Consider the following 21,971-nt stretch of genomic DNA (forward strand, 5'->3'; position numbering starts at 1 on the left):
GAGCTGCTGGAGCCGGAAGTCCCACAGACAGCAGAAGACAATTTCACTTTCTCAGCCATGGGAAATGGGCACCAGTTGATCCCAGTTTAACCCAGTGAGGATTTTGAGCTGTGGGATTTGGAGGGAAGGGCACAAACCAACAGCCAGCCCATGGGACAGCTGAGGAATGGTGGGATGAATCTGGGAGGGGATCGCCCTGCTGGGGAAAACCTCACATGGAGAAAGCCCTGGGCGTGTGGAACGCTGCAATTCCCGGGAGGAATTGTGGGAGGCGTGCTGGGAACCTGTCTGGTGAGAGGTTTCGGGGAGGGGAGGCCCTGGCAGCTCCTCCCGTGCAAGAGCTGCTCCCTAATTATCTGTCTGATTGCCCTCGCTCGCTGCTCCGCTCCAGATTTAATTAGATCCACTCCAAACTGGCGGGAAGAGCCGTGGGGAGGCAGAGCTGGCCCGGATCCACCTGGGAGAAGCAAATCCTGACGGATCACCGGGGTTTGGAGCCCTGGGAGGGTTCAGGTGCTGGTTCAAACCGTGGCAGAGGGGCCGGAGCTCGGATGGGGGCATTTGGGGTGCCTGTGTCACCTGGCTGGGGGTGGAGGGGTTGTGCTGTGGCCCTTGGTGTGGATCAAAGCTGGAATCTGCTGCTTCCTTCCCATGAAAGGCATCCCGTGCTGACATCCACCATCTCCCATCCCATCCCATCCCATCCCTGTGACCAGCACCCACTGCCAGCATCCATCATCTCCCATCCCATCCCCATGACCAGCACCCATCATCTCCCCATGACCTCTCCATGACCAACACCCATCACCTCTCATCCCATCCTATCCCATCTCATCCCATTCCATTCCCATGACCAGCACCCATCACCTCTCATCCCATCCCATCCCATTCCTTTACACCCCTGTGACCAGCAGCCACTGCCAGCACTCACCATCTCCCATCCCATCCTGTCCCATCCCATCCCATCCCATGGATCCCATCCCATCCCATCCCGTCCCATCCCATCCCATCCTCACATCAATTTTCAGGAGAAGGTCAAAGCCAGCCCTTGATTTTGTCTGTGCTTTAAGTGCGCCTCATCTATCAGGATAACGATCCCAGTAAAAGTTCCTGCTGGCCCATAAAATCCCAGGATTTATGGCCCAATTACAGCATCCGGGGTGGGCTGTGGGGTCGCACAGGGAAGGGGAGACCACCATGGTGGGGTGGGGAGCACGCAGCCGCCGCTGCCGGGATTGTGGCAGCTGAATTTCCCGGGATGTCTCCACCTGGAGCTGGAAAAGTTGGAGCTGCGATGAAGGAGGGCCCCACAAAGCCTCACACGGAGCTTTCCAGGCTCGGTGTCTGGCTTTGAGGGGCCTCAAACAGGGAATGGGGGGGGAAATTCCCCCAGTGCAGGAGGTGAAAAGCTTCCAGCTGGATTCTCCCCAGATGTGCACAGATGTGTCTGGGTTTGCAGCTGCAGACGCGGCGGGGGGCGGGAGGGGGATGAATTCATGGAAAGAGAGAAAGTTGGGAGGCGGAGAGGGAAACGGCTCCGACAGGGAAAGCTCCGTGGGGCCCTCCTGTCCCTGCACGAGCCCAGACTGATCCCAGCATGTGGGGAGGGGAGGGATCTCCACAAATCCCAGCAGAAACAATGCCAAGGTTTAGCGTGGAAAATGGGATTTTGGAGAGGGTGGGCTCGGGGTTGGTCCCAGGATGGCTGTGAGGGTCTCGGGGCTGTTGGAGTAAACTTTGGGATTTGGTGGTTTGTGGGTTGTGTTAGACCTTGCTCACACGGAGATTCCCAAATCCAAGGGCAGCTCCCAAAGCTGGAGCGCAGGGACCCTGATCCCCGATGTCCCCACAGAGAAGAGGCTGGGACTGGGATGTGGGAGTTCTTGGAGAGGGCTCTGCCCCCCAGTGACCCCAGCTGTGATCCCGGCTCCGGGAAGGTCCCACCCGGGCACGCTGCGGAGCCGGGCGGATCCCGAGGGCAAGCACGGATCCGGGAGCTGCTTACCCAGGGCGGAGGCGCCACAGCCCCGGGCACGGCCCCAGCCCCGGCCCCTTCCTGGCACAGGGATGGCACCACAGGCTGCCCTCTGCCCTTGGGAACTTCATCCTGCTGTATCCCGGGGTTCCACAGCCATGGGATGGGGGTCCTGGCTCAGCAGAGGCACGGAGAGAGCCAGGAGCCCGTGGAACTGCATGGGAGGAATCCAGGAGAGCAGGGCTTGTTTAGTCTGGAGAAGGGAGGGCTGAGCCAGCTGCACATTCCTGCAGGAGGGACAGAGCAGGGAGAGGAACCAGCAGGAGTTGTGGGGAATTGTTTAAAGGGAATGACTTCCAAAGGAATTAGGGAGTTGTGGCTGATTTGCTGTCGGCTGCGGGCTGAGGAGACACAGCCCCAGCCCAGCAGACAGTCCTGGGATTTCCTCTCCCTGGCTCCAGCAGCTCACTGATGCCTTTTTGCAAAGAGCCATTATCCCAGCTTCTCCCTGCTCGGGAAGGGCTGAATTCCCTCTGGATCAAATCAGCTTCAGAGGTCAGGGCCCGGCTGTGAATCCTGTCCCTAAAACCGAGCAAACCGAGCTGCTCCTTCCTCCTGGGGGAGCGGGGCCAGCCCGGGGCCGGGACCCCTGGCCCTGGGAGAGATCCCAGTGTCCATCATTCCATCCCATGGATCCCATCCCACGGATCCCATCTGTAAATGTGCAGATCCTGTCCCTAAAACCGAGCTGCTCCTTCCTTCACTCCCAGGAGAGTGGGGCCAGCCTGGAGCCAGGATTGCTCTCCCGGAGCTGCAGCCAAGCCTGGACACCCCATGCAAGTTCAGGCTGGAGGTTTTCGGGAAAACTGGGAAAACTGGATGGGTTTATCCTGGTACAGCAACTCCCCGGAAGCTTCCTTGGGATCAGCCCAGCAGGATCCCCTTCCCCAGGATTTGACATTTACTAAATGAGGGCCCTCCTGCTGATGGGGGTGGAATCCCAGTGCTCCCTTTCCCTGGCAAACTGAGCACAGTCATGAACTCAGCTGCTCTGCTCGTGTCCTGCCTGGACACAGCAAACAACAGGACACGGAGCTGTACAATTCCAGCTTGTCCTGCCTGGACATGGAAGAATCATGGCAGGAGGGCAGGGGCTCCTCCTGGAGCCTCCTCTGTCCTTACCCTGAGCCAGCTCCTGAGCACGGACACATCCCTCCGTCCCTCCCTCCCAGGCAGGACTCGGATGAGGCAGGAGAGGCTGTCAGGATTTAATGGAACTTGGCACTGGAAACTGTACAACATTTACAGAGAACCACACACTGTGTCTATGTACACCTCTGCCCATTCCCAGAGCGCCCAGCCGGACACGGGACAGGCATCGCAATCCCTGGATGTGGAGCCACCGCTCCCCAAGCCTGGATGGATTTTGGGATATGGCTCCCCACTCCTGGATCTCAGGTGACAGGGACTGCAGGATCCCACTCCTGGATTATGGGGTGACAGGGATTGCAGGATCCCACTCCTGGATTATGGGGTGACAGGGATTGCAGGATCCCACTCCTGGATTTCAGGTGACAGGGATTGCAGGATCCCACTCCTGGATTTCAGGTGACAGGGACTGCAGGATCCCACTCCTGGATTATGGGGTCACAGGGATTGCAGGATCCCACTCCTGGATTTTGGGCCACAGGGATTGCAGGATCCCAGTCCCCCATCCCAGATTTTCAGGTCATATGGACTGGAGGATCCCAGTCCCCCATCCTGGATTTCAGGTGACAGGGATTGCAGGATCCCAGTCCTCTATCCTGGATTTCAGGTGACGGGGATTTCAGGATCCCAGTCCCCGATTTCGGGTGACAGAGATTGCAGGATCCCACTCTGGGATTTCAGGTGACGGGGATTTCAGGATCCCAGTCCTGGATTTTGGGTCACAGGGATATCAGGATCCCAGTCCTCTATCCTGGATTTCAGGTGACGGGGATTTCAGGATCCCAGTCCTGGATTTTGGGTCACAGGGATTGCAGGATCCCAGTCCTGGATTTTGGGTCACAGGGATTTCAGGATCCCAGTCCTGGATTTTGGGTCACAGGGATTTCAGGATCCCAGTCCTGGATTTCAGGGTCACCCCCTGTGCTCAGAAACCACGTTGTTTCCCATGACACTGCAGCGCCATTCCCAAGCTGGGTCTTTCCCTGGGTTTTCCCTGGATCTTTGGAGTGCTAGAAGATGGCAGTGCTGCCACCCTGAGTATTTACAACCACTCCTCCTCCTCCTCCTCTCCTCACAGCTCCAACTCTTCCTCTCCTCTACCTTTCTACCACATGCAAGAACCCCTTGGTTGCCTCCAAGTCCTGCTTCCCTGAGGGAAGTGTTTCATTTCCAAAGGCAACAAAAACACGGAATCTACCTTCACTCCCTGCTACCCCTCTACTCACTGCTCCCCAAACCCTTTTACAACGTGCCTACAACCTTCCTACACCCTAGAGTAAAGCAGTTCTCTTTCAGTAGTGTCTCCCCCCAGCCCGTGGATTGCTCCGGAGCGATGTCAGGGACAGTTGGACATCACCCCTCGGAGCACGAAGGATCAAGTACTGGAAAGGAAATGCCAAGTCTGAGCAACAAAAATACAAAAATAAAAAAAAAACCAATCAAAGGAAACGAAAAAAACCAAACCCAACCACCCCAAAATCCCAACCCCCAAACTTGAAACAAAACTAATAAAAAAATTAAATAGTTGGCAGGATACAAGAGTGAGACAGAGGAATGTACAAAGGACACACAGAGATCAAAGATTCCAGTAGGTGAATTGAGAACCTGTTGAACTTGGGGTCTGTTTTTGTAGGATTTTTCCTTTAGGAACACACAAATTTGCAGGAATTACCATAACCCCACACCAGAGTGACCTCAGGTGTTGAGTCCTTTAAGGGACTTTTGCAGTGTTGATCAAAACCCCCGGTGCTGCCCAAAATTCCACTTTATTTTCCATCCTCTACCACGGCTGTGGAAAACCTCCAGGAACCCAAATTTGCTCTTCAGATGTGCCACGAGTGTTTTGGAAACCCCTCATGGGTTCAGAGCGTAAAAACAGACCCCAGTTCAACAGTAACTGCACACCAGTAGCTGCCATTCCAACATAAACCCAGGATCCGACCCGCGGAGCGCTCCCAAGGCGCTCCCGGCACAAAATGTACACGGAATTATTTATAAATTAACAGTTTTCCCCCGGGGTGCCACCGGGGCTCCTTTGCCTCCTTACACCAGCGTTTCTTTCCGCTTCCCGCTGAGCTGCTTCTCCCTGGATTTCCGGTGCCCGGATGAGGTTCTGTGGGATTTCAGCCCTTTGGCCTCCCCCGAGTCCGGCGCGGCCGCGCTCTCGTCCAGCTCCATCGGGGATGTTCCCGAGAGGCGCTGCTGGGCCGGGACGTTGGGCACCGAGGGGTTGTTCTCCTCGCACTCCTCGCTCAGCTCGGGCAGCCCCTTGAGCTCGGGGGCGGGAACGTTCCTCTGGAACGGGGCGATGGCCGTGCGGATGCAGTTCACCCACTGCTGCTTGTGGAAGACGTCGTTGGCCTGCAGCGTGTGCGACTGGCCTGGGCTGGGGTCCTGGAAACGGACTCGGAAGATGTTTTTGGCTGGGGATAAAGGGAAAAGCTGATCAGCTCCTAGGCGGCATGTAGAGGTTCCATTGGTAGGTTTGAAATCCCAACAAAGCCCCCTCAAATCCCAAAAATCCAGCAGGGAGACAAAGATGTTTTCTAATCCAAGCCCCAGCTGTGAATTCATGGCTGATTGGATCCGTGTTGGGGGAGATGAAACAGGAAAGCCTTATAAATATGATTGTCTGGCAAAAGATTTTGGGAATATGGAAACTACAAGCAAGATTGAAGTGAAGGCAAGCTTTGAGATCCCTCAGTTACTGAACAACTGGAAAACAATGGCATGGCTGGCTGAAGGTGATCCCCTTTTGATGGAACAACACCCTCTGCTTGCAGACAGGCCCAAGGGGCAGAGCAGACCCTACAGCTTGGCAGAAGGGGCCCAAAGAGGAGTTTGTAGGGTTTAAAATGTAACACAGGATGGTAATGTAATGATTCTTATAGGCTGTATGGAAATGCTCTAGGAATTGTGTATTGTACTGGATTGGTCAGTGAGAATCAGAATATTCAACACAGAAGAAGATTTATGGTATTGGAACAGGAACCTCGCTCTCTTACCCTTTTACTCTCTTACCCTTTTTTACTCCCTTACTCTCTCACCCTCTCATCCTCTCTGCCCCTCTCTTCTCTCAGGCCTGCTCTGAGCTGTGGCTGGCAGCTCCCAGCAGGGCCCTGCACCCAGGCCCTGTGCAATAAACCCCAAATCCCAAAAGGCCCCTGCACCCAGGCCCTGTGCAATAAACCCCAAATCCCAAAAGGGCCCTGCACCCAGGCCCTGTGCAATAAACCCCAAATCCCAGCAGGCCCCTGCACCCAGGCCCTGTGCAATAAACCCCAAATTCCACCCCCTGGTTTCAGAGATCTCTCGTCTCCATCCATCCCGACCGTGCTAGTCCCCGATGCTCCTAGAGATCCGTACCTTTATCAGAATTTCCAAAAGCTCCTCGGAAGGAGCCTCCCATTTTGACATCTCCATCCTGGAGGTCCTCAAGGAGCAGCTCCTGGACAGGGATGGGCTGGCGGTACACCTGGAACGCCTGGCGCTCGTTGCGGGTCACCGGCCGCGTCAGCACCAGGATTTCTTGGAAGAGGAAGACGTAGAGCTTCTGGAAGGGAGAACATCCCAGTGTTCACTCTGAACTCCATGAGCTCACACATCCTGTGGGATTCAAGGCCACCTTATCTGCAGTTTCACCCACAATAACTTTCAGAGTCTCCGGTGACAATGCCGAGGTCTGGCACACGCCAGGATTACATCAGCAGCTTTATCATTTTATTGATCCCTAGAAAGGGAATGATGATTCCCAGGTGCCCGGGATAGGATGATTAGGAGCCATATCTTTCCTCTGTGCATGGAATGCCTCGTGTGCGTGAGTAAAACAGCCAATTAAACAACAACAAAAAAATCTCCTCCAATCAAGAGAGAAAACATGAGAAGATTTGAGGTTGAAATCAGGACAAAAGGCAGCAAAGCCCAGAGTGCAGTGGGTGGGAGATAAACTCCAGGCAGCCCAGCCCAGCCCAAAGCAAACAGGCTTTTGTAGGAACCCTTTTGTTTGGAAGAGCTCCTAATGGGGAATGTCAGAGCACTACTGGGAAGTAAACAGCGGCAGGAAATCCCTCTGGATGGAGAGCACTTTCTGTGGGCACTCTGTGCTAATGATTTTCCAGCTTCCCAAAGGCAATCGTGGAGCTGTCAGCAGGAAACTTTCCCTTACACCCTGAAATGAGGCTGACAATGATGAGATTTTCCTCTGCTCTTTTATCCAATATCCAAACTACCCCTAAGGATGGAAGGCTCCCAGTCCTGCTCTGAGTTTAAACCAGGTTTGAGAATTAATTAGTAAAAACCAAGGGACTTACGTGTCCATTTTTATTCTTCAGCTCCCCGTGGCACAGTAAAGCTTTGCTGCCTTCAATCCTTGGATCCTTCTGCTTCTCATCCAGGTACTCCAGCTTGTCAATGTAGTACTGGCACTCAGACTCGCCCTTCTTCAGGTTGATGTCAGAGAGGACTCCTTGGATTATGGAGATCTAAAAACCCAAACAAACGATTAAGAGGGATTACCTGCTTCCCTGTGTGACCTCTGCTTGTCTCCTTCACAGCTCCCAAGGATGCAATCCACATGGACTGATCCCTCACTTTCCCTGTCACAGATTTGTGCCCCTCAAGAAAACCCCCCTGGCAACTGCTGAGGGTTTTAAGGAGGAATTTTGGAGCTCCCACATTTCATCCCTGGGTCAGAAGAAGCAAACCAGGATCACTCACGGCCTCCTCCAGGATGTGGATGTCGGGATGGTCCTTGGGAGTGTGCCTCAGGATCTCCTTGAGGAGCAGGGGGTATTTGACCAGGCGGCTCCGAGGGATGTCCAGGAAGCTCCAAAGGTCCAGCTTGCGGCTGAAGGGAGACTCCAGGCAGCGCTGCAGGAAATCCTGCACCCTCCTGTCCTGCTTCTTCTGATCCAGGAGCGCTTTGGCTGCCAGCTGGTTGCTGCAGTAGCCTTTGTAGGCGTGGAGTCGGGGTAACTGCAGGGAACAGAGGAGATTTAGGAGTCAGATTCCCCGTGGGAAAAGCAGGTGTCATCACATGGCAAACTCAGGGAGCTCTACAACACTCACTGGGGTATTTTCCCCAATAAAAAGATAAGGGAGGATCCTGTGAGGAGGATGAGCACAGGGAGCCCATGAAGCTCCCAATGTCTGGATGAGCACACAAAGCCCATGAAGCTCCCAATGTCTGGATCCTGTGAGGACAATGAGCACATGGAGCCCATGAAGCTCCCAATGTCTGGATGAGCACACGGAGCCCATGAAGCTCCCAATGTCTGGATGAGCACAGGGAGCCCATGAAGCTCCCAGTGTCTGGATGAGCACACAGAGCCCATGAAGCTCCCAATGTCTGGATGAGCACAGGGAGTCCATGAAGCTCCCAATGTCTGGATGAGCACACAAAGCCCATGAAGCTCCCAGTGTCTGGATGAGCACATGGAGCCCATGAAGCTCCCAGTGTCTGGATGAGCACAGGGAGCCCATGAAGCTCCCAATGTTTAGGTGAGCACACAAAGCCCATGAAGCTCCCAATGTCTGGGATGAGCACATGGAGCCCATGAAGCTCCCAGTGTCTGGATGAGCACATGGAGCCCATGAAGCTCCCAGTGTCTGGATGAGCACAGGGAGCCCATGAAGCTCCCAATGTTTGGATGAGCACAGGGAGCCCATGAAGCTCCCAGTGTCTGGATCCTGTGAGGACAATGAGCACATGGAGCCCATGAAGCTCCCAATGTTTGGATGAGCACAGGGAGCCCATGAAGCTCCCAATGTTTGGATGAGCACACGGAGCCCATGAAGCTCCCAGTGTCTGGATGAGCACAGGGAGCCCATGAAGCTCCCAATGTTTGGATGAGCACACGGAGCCCATGAAGCTCCCAATGTCTGGATGAGCACACAAAGCCCATGAAGCTCCCAATGTCTGGATGAGCACACAAAGCCCATGAAGCTCCCAATGTCTGGATGAGCACACAAAGCCCATGAAGCTCCCAATGTCTGGATGAGCACAGGGAGCCCATGAAGCTCCCAATGTTTAGGTGAGCACAGGGAGCCCATGAAGCTCCTGATGTCTGGATGAACACAGGGAGCCCATGAAGCTCCCAATGTTTGGATGAGCACATGGAGCCCATGAAGCTCCCAATGTTTGGGATCAGCAGGGATAACACTTCTGGAATCACACTGGGACAAAGAGTCCAGGAGACACAGACATTTCAACCCTAAATCAGCAAATCATTCCAAGTCTCTGGGGTGAAATCGGGGCCAATTCCAGCCATCAGAATCCCATTGTTTTCAGCATTGCCAGGATTTCCCTTCCAGTCTTGCACTGAGGGCCACTGAAGCCCCAGAGCTCTGCAGCTTTTGCCTTTAAACGTTCTCTAAGCTCAGTTTTAGCCTGTTGATTCCAAGTTCTGAACTCACCCACTTCACAAGGATGGGCCCAATCTGCTCCACTGTTCCATCTGGCTTTGTTGCTTCTCCCAAGCTTGCCAGTAAGTCTGGAATGGAAACAGGGAAAGAGGAATTGCACCAATGCCCTAATGAGTAACAGGAGAAAGCAGAGAGGTTAAATCCTAGCGAGCACAAACCACCCAGCTGCTCTTACCTTCATGCAGAGGAATGTAGGAATCCAAGTCCCCAAAAATGTGGGTGAGTTCCTCCTCAGACATGATGGAGAGTTTCAGCATGGGGTCGTGGTAGGCCTGTCAAATAAAATACATTCAAATGTGCCTCAAAGCTGATGCTTTAAACTGATTTAAATGTGCCTCAAAGCTGGTGCTTTAAACTGATTCAAATGTGTCTCAAAGCTGGTGCTTTAAACTGATTCAAATGTGTCTCAAAGCTGGTGCTTTAAACTGATTTATCAGGTGAAAGAAATGAAGGCAACAGAAAGAGTAACACTGATTTGATGCTAGAATATTCATTCAGTGTGAAGTATGGAGGACTTAAATGAAAAACATTTTCCTGTCTGGACTATTCCCAGCTGGGAGAGGGAGTCCCCGGGCAGCTCTGCACAGTCCTTTTATGGCTGGGTTTGCTACAATCACACCAGGGCTCACGTCAGCTTTCTGGGCCAGCTCTCAAACTGGGGGTTCTGGGCTGATAAAGCTCCCACGTCACGTTTGCAGGTGCAAAAAATCCCTCTTTGTTCCCTGGAATGTCATCGCTGACTGCAGGAAGAAATCCCACTCACCTTTCTGGCCAGCTTCAGGTCTTCAATCAGGTCCTGCTCTCCCCTGGACATTTCATAGATGGCCTGGAGGAAGGAAAAAGCACCCAGAGTTATTCTGAATCCCGGTCTCTCTCAGCAAGAGCCTTTCAGCTGCCATGATGTACAGCCTGCCCTGAATAGGCCTTTGGCCACCCCGATCCCTCGCTGGCACCTGGGCATGACAACCCTGAGTAAATCTGCTTGCCTAGCCCTGAGAGAGCAGCTTTGCTTCCAAGCGTGTGAAAGCCCTGATGGCCCCTGCACGAGCCAAATTAAATACCAGAGCCTTTTAAATCACTGCTTTTAGCCAGGCAAGGCTGCAAACACAAAACCCCCGAAACCGCAGAGGTCAAATCCCAGGCGGCTTCCGGTGGCTCCTGCGCCGTCTCCAGAAGATTTGTCCAAGAACTCCAGGAAAAAGGCAAGCCAAGGCCTTGCTGCTTGGCTCCCAACCAATTGTCAGGAGCTGGAGGAGAAAGAAAGACAGCTGGCTCTGCGAGGAACCTGAGGCTGGGGCAGCTGCAGAGCAGCCAGCGGGGCCGGGGCTGGGATTTCAGGAATGCCGTGGAAAGTTTGGCATCTCCCAAGGGTCACACAGGGGAGGTGAATTCCAGAGTGGAATCCTCCTTTTCCCATGGCTGACGCAGACATAAATCTCAGGTTTAGGTGCACAGGAAGATGCAGCCCCCCCCCAGAGGTTGTTACTCCTTTCCCAGCAAGGGAAGGGACCGAAGGCCTCGGCTGCTGCTCCCAATCCCGTTTTCCCTGGGCAGTCACCTCCTGGCGCTTGATTTCCTTGGTGCTCAGGGATTCCTTCGTGTTGACATCCAGCATTTCAGACCAAAGGACACTGTTCCTTCTCTTGGGGGGAGTAGGGGCAGCAGACCTGCTGCATGACTTCTGGGCACAGCCAGGGGATTTGCTGTCGCTGCGAAGGGTGAACGACTGCAGGCATTAAAAAAATAACGAAAAATATTAAAAACAAACGTGGAGAGCCAAGATTTCAGGAGTATTAGATGATCCATCCCATTCCCAATCCTTCATCCCCCTGGGTTATCCAGGGCAGGAAAACACACCCAGACACTTTTCCTCAGATAAAGGAAAGCTTTAATCAAGCTGCTGAGGAAGCCCAGAGCTTGGCAAGGTTCTCCATGCCCCTCTCCCTGCGAGGAAGATGGGAAGGCAAAGCTTGGCTCTATTTCCAAGGTATGAGGAAGTAAATAAACAAGGATCATAACTCTTGTTCTGAAGAGGTTAATGAGAAGCCACTTGAGCTTTGCCCTGGTGTTTTGCAAGTGCTGTTATCTGCAGGTGAGAGCACAGAGCTCCTTGGCAGCGGCTGCTGTGCCAGTGCTGGGCAGCAGGGTCAGCTCCCATCATGCTGCAGCACACGTGGGCCCAGGCCCAGGGCACTTTATCAGCTCTTTATCTGCACCAGTTGATTGTATTTACTGTTGAACCTGTCTGCACAGCACTTTATACCCGTGCACTCCTGAGGGAGCCCTTCCCAGCCCCGAGAAAGCTCACACCGAGCTCCAAGAGACACCCCAAAACCCCACGGGGTGCCTGTTCCACCCCATCCCACCAATCCCTTGTCCAAACCTGCAGGTTTTGCTGTGTTTTTACCTGGATTGTACACCTAATTAAGCACCACTTCACATCAAATCACCACTTTGGATTTGAAGCAGCCTCCTGACACTGGGTAGACATCGCATGATTATTCCTCTACATTTCTATCTAGTGATGAGGATCCTACTCTTCTAGTATATTAATTACAATCGACTTCCAGTCCTTAGAATCTGGTTTGAGCCCAGAGAAGAGTAATAAACATAATCCTATTCACACTGGCCCTACCACTGACCCTAAGCATCCTCCTAACTGCACTAAAAGCGTTGAACTGTCCCATTTCTGACAGGGGAGATCAGGCTGGCCAGGGAGGACACTCGTGCTAAAGCTCACACCGAGCTCCAAGAGACGCCCCAAAACCCCACGGGGTGCCTGTTCCACCCCATCCCACCAATCCCTTGCCCAAATCTCCAGGTTTTGCCCTGTTTTTACCTGGATTGAACATGGATTGTATGCCTAATTAAGCACCACTTCACATCAAATCACCACTTTGGACTTGAAGCAGCCTCCTGACACTGACACTGGGTAGACATTGTATGAATATTCCTCTATATTTCTATCTAGTGATGAGGATCCTACTCTTCTAGTATATTAATTACAATCACCTTCCAGTCCTTAGAATCTCATTTAAGAATATGATTTAACTCTTAAAGAAGAGTAATAAACATAATCCTATTCACACTGGCCCTATCACTGACCCTAAGCATGCTCCTAACTGCACTAAAAGCATTGAACTGCCCCATTTCTGACAGGGGAGATCAGGCTGGCCAGGGAGGACACTCGTGCTAAAGCTCTCACCGAGCTCCAAGAGACACCCCAAAACCCCACGGGGTGCCTGTTCCACCCCATCCCACCAATCCCTTGCCCAAATCTCCAGGTTTTTGCCCTGTTTTTACCTGGATTGTCTGCCCGAAGCGTCGAACTGCCCCATTTCTGACAGGGGAGATCAGGCTGGCCAGGGAGGTGACTCGTGCTAGAGGCCGGACCCGTTTCGTGCTTGGCTCCTGCAAGGCAAGCAGAGAACAAATTGTCCTGGCTGTGCCTCCCTCGGAAATTTCTCAGGCAGCTTCCAAAAGCATAAACCCACTTAAGGAGTGGCAAACACAGCAAGGAGAGTGTTTGGAGGCAGCCATTCATCTTTCAAGGCTATAAATATTTGTCTGAACTTTAAGGCTGCAATTAAACTGCAGAGGTTTTTGCCCAGTGTTAAAAGAGGTGAGAGAACATCAGTGAGAATTCAAAATAGGGCTCCAGCAGGGACTGTTATGCTTTGAACAGAAATAGATTAAAGTGTTTTCTGACACGATGTGGCAGCTAAAGATGGAGCTGGGATCTGCTTCTCCATTTTCTCATCTTTTCCTCTGGAGAAAGAATGTGTTTTTCCATTTTATTTTGGAGAGCAGGGCAGCAGTGGGGGCCCAGCACAGCCTGGGCAGCTCCTTTAACAAGCAGCAAACAACCACAAGCTGAACATTGCTGCGAGGGACACGCACACAGACAGAGCTGAAACCCCTCACTTTGCACAGTTTCCTCCTCCTGCTGCTCTCCCCCACCCCTGCAATGACTGCAATTTTTCTCACACGTTGTTTAGATTTGAAAGTTGGAGCTTCTGCTTTTCTCCACCGCTAATCCCTGCCCGGAGCTCAAGTCTGTCCCGACCCAAAAGCTGCCAAGAAAGAGGAAACGCCCCTGGAAAGCTCCTGCTGCTTCAGTTTTGAAAATTCTGTTGGCAGCTCGACGTGTTTGACATGAAAAATATTGTGTGGTGAGGGCTGGGCAGGAAAGGTGTGCGCAGGGGGAAGCTGGGAAGAGATGGGCTCTGAGTTAAGGCTTGGAAAGGGCTGCAGGACTGTCCCGGTGCTGCCAAACATCGGGCACGGGGCTGGATGTGACTCATCCTCAGGAGACTGCTCAGCACCAAGCTCACACCGGGACAGGGAAGCAGAACGGCCTCAGTTTGGGTTCACCTCGGTTAAAACTGGTTAATTATTGTTGGATCTGAACTCTTTCAAAAGGCTGTGGAGGCTGCTGAGGACGAGCTCTGGGCTGTTTCCATTCCCAGCCCAGCTCGGCGGCCAAACCCTTCGCTCAGAAGTGACAAAGAAAAGAGGAATAGGAACACCCAGAGCTGGATTCCAGTCATGAAGGAGCACAAAAGCTACGTGTGTGTAAGATCCGATTTCAGCAACCCGACCCCAGCAGCGGCCCTGCCCACACGCGCTGTTGGGCAATAGAGGAGGAGGAGGAGGAGGTGAGCTCACCCTGAGCTCAGCCTTCAAACTTGCAGGGGGGGAACATGAAAAGAAACAATTTATGAGCCGTGCAGGAAGAAAAGAGCTCTTGGCACGGCACAAAGCTGTGCTATAAGCGTTTGGGGAATGTCAGAGTCAGGAGGGTACCATAAACATGGAGGAAAGCTGTGAAAGTGTCCTCGATCATGAGATCCTCAGCTGGGTTGAAGTGGGACACCAGGAACTCCAAGTGGGACACCAGGAACTCCTCCACTGACTCCAGACAGGGACAGTCAGGGAAAGGTTGGATAGTCAGGCCAGGCTCAAAGACAACAAGGAAGGTTTAATGTATCACAGATGTTTCTGAGTGGAAGAAGAGGGAGGTGTTTACTTCTAGAAAATCATCTATCAGGGCAGGAGGATAAATAAAGGGACGCGGGCCTGGAGAAGCTTAAGAAAGCGCAGGACTGAATCGGGGAAGATGCAGACACAAAGCCACCCACGGCTCCGGCAAGGCCAGGGATAAAAATAGCCTGGAAAAGCAAAATGTGACACTGCAAATGAAAAGCAAGAAACCTCGAGCCATGGGGAGGAGGCTCCAGCAGGTCACTGGCGAGGGGTCAGCGCTGCAGAGATCCAGTGACAGGGCCGGGAGCCCGGGGCCGTGTGGGAATGTGGGAATGTGGGAATGCCGTCCCTGCACATCTGTGCCCGCCTGAAGCGACACGTGCACGTGCCCGAGGGCTGGCAGCAGGGATTCCTGAGCTCAGCTCAGCAAAAAGCCATTTTTTTCCTCTCTTAAATGAGAGAAAAAAAATAAAATAAAAAAAAAAAAAAAAAAAGAAATTCCCCCACTTTGTGTCTGAGCGCTCCGAGTGCCAAATAAACCCCATGTGGCTGTTCCTCTCCTGCCGGAGATGGTTTGCTGCGGGGCAGGGAGCAGGAACATGAGATCCTGCGCTGAGTGCTGCTGGAGCCGGGGTCACGGGCTCGCCGCCGAGACCCCGGGCGGCTCATGCTGCGGATAACTCGGGCTCGGGACGGGCTTTTTTAGCTCTGTACTCGCAAACAATGACTCTCCTGTCTCCGCGCCGTCTTCCTTACAGGAGCCAGATTACAATAAAGTCTGGGAGGTTTCTGTAACAATCCAGGGGTGTTACAGCACTCTGGAATAATTAAAACCCCAGCGGGGTCAACAGCTCCATCAGGAAATATTGTTTTTCCCGAGAAATCTTCACGATTTCTCACATCACATCACGAGAGCAGCCACTAAAGGTAATTTTGAGCCAGGAGGGATTTCACACCCCTGAAATTCCTTCAAGCGCTCCTAAGTGCAGGTTAACTCACGAAAAGATTGCACCTTGCTGGAAAGAAAACCAGGCATTACTTTTGAGCAAGGTTTTCTTCAGCAGCACGCCCACAACCTTTCCCCTGCGCTGGGTAATAATTAGTGGTTTTTACGAGGATCCCTTGCTCGAGTGCGATTCCTACGTGCCCCACACAAACACGGTGAGCAATGGCAAAACCACGCGTGACAGAAACTTTTCCTCCCGAGCCAATTCAGCAAAAAAGGGATTTTAGTCAGCAGCCTGAATAATTCCTGCCAGAAATCATCAACCACCTGACCCCCTCCATGGGAGATTCACACGCAGAGCCTCAAGATGAACAATCAGAGCTTTCCCAAAGCCAACAGCCCCCATATTCCCCACCAAACTCCGGCTCAGACAGGAGTGCTGGCACACTCTACAATTCAGAATTCGAGGCGATTTTCTCCCCTCCCAGAGCTCTGGTTTCTGTTATTTCTCCCCCAACATCTGGTTTCCCTTTTGCACAATGAGATTGCCCAAGTTTGGCTGTTGCAAAGCCGGCATTTGCTGAGGTCGGTGACTCGGCGCTGAGCCCTCAAACCCCAGCCATGTCTGGAGACGCCTTGATTTTTTTTTTTTAACTTTTCCACCTCATCTCGTCACTAATCTGAGCAATAAACCCAGCCCAAGGCTGCCGGGCCCTACCTGGCTGCTGAACTTTTGCTCCTGTCGCAGCAGGAGGCTCGGGAACACCTCCGAGGAGAGCAATTATTGCCATCTGCATAACAACACGCGATAAAAATAACAATACTGCCAGCAAACAAACCAGCCCTCAAAAGGCCGACAAAATCCGCGAGGGGCTTCTCTAAGGTTTAAGCAGCAAATAAGCACCTAATTAGGAAAAATCCTGTCAGTGGAAGGAGCGCTGAGAGACCGGCGATTTTATAATGGAAACAGGCGATTTTTAAATGAGAGCCGGCGAGTTTTTAATGAAAAGCCACCTGGGGGGAGCGGGGTCAGGTGAGACACCGAGATTCGTTTTGGCTCAGCCTTTGGGGCTATGATCTTAAATACAGATGTATCTACAACCTATATACATATATATAAAATGCATATAAAAAAGATACGTACATATACATGGCCTTAAACATACATACAGTTTATAAATCGCTGGGTGAGGCACCGACATCGGTTGTGGCTGCCTGGTCTCACTCTTTGAGGACTATGAGCTTAACTATATTGCATATATATATATATATATACACACATATACACACACACAAAATATACGTATACATAGAGGTGAACTTAAACATACATATCTATATATATAGAGAGAGAGTTCTTTAAACCGCTGGCTGCGCTGCGCTCTGCCCAGCTCGCCCCCTCCCCTCAGACGCGGAGAGCGGGAAGCTGAGGTGGATCCCCCTCCCCACTCTCCCCTCAACTAAATTCCATTTTTCCCCCTCTCCAGCCCCTGTTCCGCTCACCTCCTGCTCCCTGAAGTGCTGGTTCTGCGCGTCGATGACCCGGATAGTCCTTTTGATGGGCAGCAGCCCGCCGAGCTCGTCGTGCGCCACCATGGCCGCGGCACCCCCGACCCGCCCTCAGCCCGCGCTCATCGCGATCTGCGCCCTCCGCGCGCCGCACCCCCGACCTCGCCGCAGGGGGGGCGTGGGCAGCGCGCAAGCCACGCCCCCATCAGGACAAGCCACGCCCCCGTCAGTGCCCGGGGCACTGCGGACCCTCCCGGAGCCCCAAATTCTTCCAGAACTCTCCCCAAAAATGCTCCTGCTCGTTCCTCTGAGTGCTGTGTGCAGCTGTGAGCTCCTCAGGACAGGAGGGACCTGGAGCTGCTGGGGCAGGGCCACAGGAGGGATGTGAGGATGGCTCAGGGCCTGCAGCATCTCCGTGCCCAGGGGAGGCTGAGGGAGCTGGGGCTGCTCAGGGCAGGGGAGCACGGCTGAGGGACCCATCCATGGGGATCCATGGGCACAGGAGCCCATCCATGGGGATCCACGGGCACAGGAGCCCATCCATGGGGATCCATGGGCACAGGGAACCATCCATGGGGATCCACGGGCACAGGAGCCCATCCATGGGGATCCACGGGCACAGGAGCCCATCCATGGGGATCCACGGGCACAGGAGCCCATCCATGGGGATCCATGGGCACAGGAACCCATCCATGGGGATCCACGGGCACAGGAGCCCATCCATGGGGATCCAGGGGCACAGGAGCCCATCCATGGGCACAGGAGCCCATCCATGGGTATCCATGGGCACAGGAGCCCATCCATGGGGATCCATGGCTGAGGGAGCCATCCATAGGGATCCAGGGGCACAGGAGCCCATCCATGGGGATCCATGGGCACAGGAACCCATCCATGGGGATCCATGGGCACAGGAGCCCATCCATGGGGATCCACAGGCACAGGAGCCCATCCATGGGGATCCATGGGCACAGGGAACCATCCATGGGGATCCAGGGGCACAGGAGCCCATCCATGGGGATCCACGGGCACAGGAGCTCCCAAAGGATGGATCAGGCTCTGCTCCAGGCCCAGCGGTGGCACCAGGGGAAGGGGCAGGGGCTGAGCCCAGGAATTCCCCCTGGATGTGGGGCAGAGCTGCTGCCCTGGGCAGGGCCCAGCCCTGAGCAGAGCCCAGAGTGGGGCTGGAGTCTCCTCCCTGGGGACATTCCAGGGGCACCTGGACACTGCCCTGTGCTCTGGGATGGCCCTGCTGGAGCAGGGAGTGGGATCAGTGACCCACTGGGGTCCTTTCCAACCTCACCCATCCTGGGGTTCTGTGAAAAAAGGGGCCTCCAAGAGACTCTGCTGCAAGGAGGGCAAAGAGGCTGTCCCATCCCACAAAGCCAAGCGTATATTTGCTTTTTTTCCCCATTTTTAGTGTTTTTTCCTGGCACTTGCAGCGTGGCGGGACAACCTCCTTTTAACAGCCGCTCTCCTTGCCAACGCTGGAGTATATAAAAAATGTTTTTAAAAAAATAATGATTCTTGTCTAGACCTGTTCTTTTAAGTCTGCTTTGAGCTTTAAAGTTGTGCTGGCAGAGCTCTGGGGCTGGGCTGAGCCTCTCCCCCTGCTCTCCCAGGGGAGCCTGTCTCGGCAGGCCCGGCTGGAGCTGCAGAGGGTTTGGATTTTCTGTTTGTTTGTTCAAGTCCTTTCATTCCTGGCACTGCTGCAAATCTCTGAAATAAAAGCTTTCTTGTGCTGGTAAAAATAAACTCGAGTTGATTGGGCTGCCTACCTGTGCTGACCAAGCTTGCTGCTTCAAGGGGAGAAAGTTGGGGTGGGTTCCAGTAGGAGGTTTGCAAACTGCGTTTATCAGAGGCAGGAGGAGGAGAAAAAGGAAAATCCTGCTGTGCCCTCCCCTGGATTTTTAATTTTTGGCTTTGTTTGCTTCTCTCAGCAAATCTGCAGCCACTTAACCTCTGCCATGCAAGGCCAGCACATTGAGGATTCTCAGAAATTCAGGACACACTGAGTCTCCCCTTGCTGGAGGGACAGACTGTGACTCTTCCAGACACAAAAATGCTTTCCTGGATTACTGAAATCCGCTATTTTTAACACCAAAGTGACGCTGACTCTGGGGAGGAGCAGACAAACCCTCCCTTGAACCGATCTTTTTTTAGAAAGCATCAAACCCACTTCTCCTAAAATCCAAGGTCCAAGCCTTGTTAAACCCGACCTAAAGATTCAGGAGCTCGTTTCTTTGCAGGGAGATGGGAAAAGGGCAACTGCAAGCAGGGGATGAACAGCCGGGAGCGAGGGGAGGTGAGGCAGAGTCACACCGAGGTGACACCGACACAGTCCTGCTGTGTGCCGTGTCCCAGAGCTCCTCCTGGGGACATCTGGTGACGTGGGTGTCCCATTGTCCTCGGGGCAGGGCCACGTGCTGCAGCCACGGGTGATCCCTGACTCTGTGGTGACACCTGGGCAGGTGATGAATTCGCGGTGATGCAAGGCCCAGGTGCGGTGACGGTGAGGAAACGCTCCTGGCCTGACGGGACAGAGCTCCAGGGCTGGCTCTGGGCCAGGCAGAGGATCTGTGTCCTGGGACATGCCCTGCCTGGGAGAAAGGCCTGAGAGCCTCCACCTCCCTGAGAGGAGCAGCTCCCAGCTGGCCACTCTGGGCTGGGACGGTTTCTGTGTGGCAGCTGGAGCTCTACAGGTCATCAACAGCGTTTTGGGGCAAAACCCACCCTGAGGCGTGGACATGAGAACCATAAAGCCATCCGAGGGATGGACATGATCATAAACCCATCCCAAGGGATGGACATGAGCACCATAAACCCATCCAAGGGATGGACATGAGCACCCTAAATCCATCCCAAGGGATGGAGATAAACACCACTAACCCATCCCAAGGGATGGACATGATCATAAATCCATCCTGAGTGGTGGACATGAGCACCATAAACCCATCCTGAGGGATGGAGATGAGCACCCTAAATCCATCCCAAGGAATGGACATGAGCACCCATAAACCTATCCTATGAGGGATGGAGATAATCATCATAAACTCATCCAAGTGATGGAGATGAGCACCCTAAATCCATCCCAAGGGATGGAGATAAACACCACAAACCAATCCCAAGGGATGGACATTATCATAAGTCCATCCTGAGGGATACAGATGATCAGCACAAATCCATCCCAAGAGATGGACACGAGCACCACAAACCCTTCCTGAGGGATGGAGATGAACACCCTAAATCCATCCCAAGGGATGGAGATGAGCACCATAAACCTGTCCTGAGGGATGGAGATTATCACCATAAACTCATCCAAGTGATGGACATGAGCACCATAAATCCATCCCAAGGGATGGACATGATCATAAGTCCATCCTGAGGGATACAGATGATTGTCACAAATCCACCCCAAGAGATGGAGATGAGCACCACAAAGCCATTCCAAGGGATAGACATGAGCACCACAAACCCATCCCAAGGGATGAAGAACCATAAATCCATCCCAGGTGAAATACATGAGCACCATAAACCCATCTTGAGTGATGATCACCACAAACCCATCCTAAGGGATAGATATAAACAAACAAACAAAAATTCCATCCTAAGGGATGGAGATGATGACCATAAACCCATCCCAAGGGCTGGACATGACCACCATAAACCCATCCTAAGTGATGAACACCAAAAATCCATCCTGAGGGATGGAGATGATGACCATAAACCCATCCAAGGGATGGAGATGATGACCACAAATCCATAAACTCATCCCAATGGATGGGATGAACTCACAGGGAAGGCCACAAACCTGGACAAGGCTGCAGACAGCCAGGCTGGGGTGGTGCCCAAGGACAGGTCCAAGAACCCTTTCCCAGGATCACGTCCCTGGGATGCCCAGCCTGGCTCCAGGTGTGCTCCGATACCTCCACGTCCCTCACCTGCCTCTGCTCCACCTCTGCCACGGAAGAGGGAATATCTTAAATTTACTGGACTCCATTGGGATGCAAACCCATCCTGAACAAGGCTGAGCAGCTTGGGAACGCTTGGATAAAAGGCAAAATATGGGAAAAGGAAGGGGCAACAAGGCAGCTTGATGGATTTCCCTACAAACCCGGTGCTGCCATTGCAGCTTGGGACACATCCTTCAATCCAAGAGATCTCCCAGTGCTCCCTTCCCCCTCCTCCCTGTCCTTCCAGGAGCCTCAGGAACGCAGCCAGGCTGGGCCATGGATACCAGACCAGTTCTACCTGCTCTCCTGCCAGGGGGCATCCACAGCATTCCTGGCCTGGATTGTCATGGAGATTTTCACTTCCAGGAGCAAAATCCCTCCATGATTCCTATCCTGTTATCAAATCAGGGAGCTGGGAAGAGCTGGAGTGACAGGGAATCACCCAGGCCTCAGCTTTCCTCTCATTTTCAGGCTGGGATTTCATTCCCACAGAGCTGTTTTCCTTGAGTCCTGGGCAGCCTCATCCCTGTGACATTCCTGGAATTTATTCCTGGAAGAGCTGCCACCAAATAAAAATCTTCTCTGGGGTATTGCCATACAAGTTTGTTATTTCAGCCCCCAAAGCATCATCCAGTAAATTTGAGACTAACAAAGGATGAACTCTGAAGAAAACAAACATTCAAATTCCAAAATTCCAGCACGCAATTCCAGGCCGATGGAAATTTTTAGGGATAGAAATGCTGGGTTGCTGAAGTGACACCTGGCATCTGGCTCGTGCCAGGGGTTGCCAAAGTGTGGACATGCAGGAATGCTGTCCCCAGCAGCTGAAAATGTCCCCAGGGTGGACACACACAACCTGATCCTGCCTTTTCTCTTGGAAAAACTCAAGGAAATGAGGTGTTGGAGAAGCAGGAAGACATAAAAATCCCAGCAAGATTGGGATTGTCAGCCCATCATGATCAGGGGAATCCTT

At 53.0% G+C, this 21,971-nt stretch overlaps 1 protein-coding gene across 1 annotated transcript; it reads right to left on the bottom strand.

The window, feature by feature from the left end:
- Positions 1–3,229: 3,229 nt before the first annotated feature.
- NET1 (neuroepithelial cell transforming 1) lies at positions 3,230–17,173 on the bottom strand. The gene is made up of 10 exons (XM_036401484.2): positions 17,043–17,173; positions 12,911–13,018; positions 11,166–11,333; positions 10,371–10,433; positions 9,783–9,879; positions 9,599–9,675; positions 7,901–8,158; positions 7,495–7,665; positions 6,551–6,737; positions 3,230–5,607 (listed from the first exon to the last, which is right to left on the bottom strand). The coding sequence occupies exons 1-10, from the start codon at positions 17,133–17,135 to the stop codon at positions 5,228–5,230; spliced, it is 1,602 nt and encodes a 533-aa protein (XP_036257377.1). The 5' UTR covers positions 17,136–17,173; the 3' UTR covers positions 3,230–5,227.
- Between the last annotated feature and the right edge of the window lie 4,798 nt (positions 17,174–21,971).

This window comes from Molothrus ater, chromosome 5 (genome assembly GCF_012460135.2).
Source record: "Molothrus ater isolate BHLD 08-10-18 breed brown headed cowbird chromosome 5, BPBGC_Mater_1.1, whole genome shotgun sequence".
Taxonomy (NCBI): Eukaryota; Metazoa; Chordata; class Aves; order Passeriformes; family Icteridae; genus Molothrus; species Molothrus ater.

Bases quoted from the DNA above. Each gene is read 5' to 3' on its own strand.
- NET1 (XM_036401484.2), bottom strand. From the start codon at position 17,135: ATGGTGGCGCACGACGAGCTCGGCGGGCTGCTGCCCATCAAAAGGACT. The intron at 10,434-11,165 runs GTGACTGCCCAG...TCCTTCCTCCAG, and splicing joins AGGAAATCAAGCGCCAGGAG to GCCATCTATGAAATGTCCAG. The intron at 7,666-7,900 runs GTGAGTGATCCT...TTGGGTTTTTAG, and splicing joins TCCACATCCTGGAGGAGGCC to ATCTCCATAATCCAAGGAGT.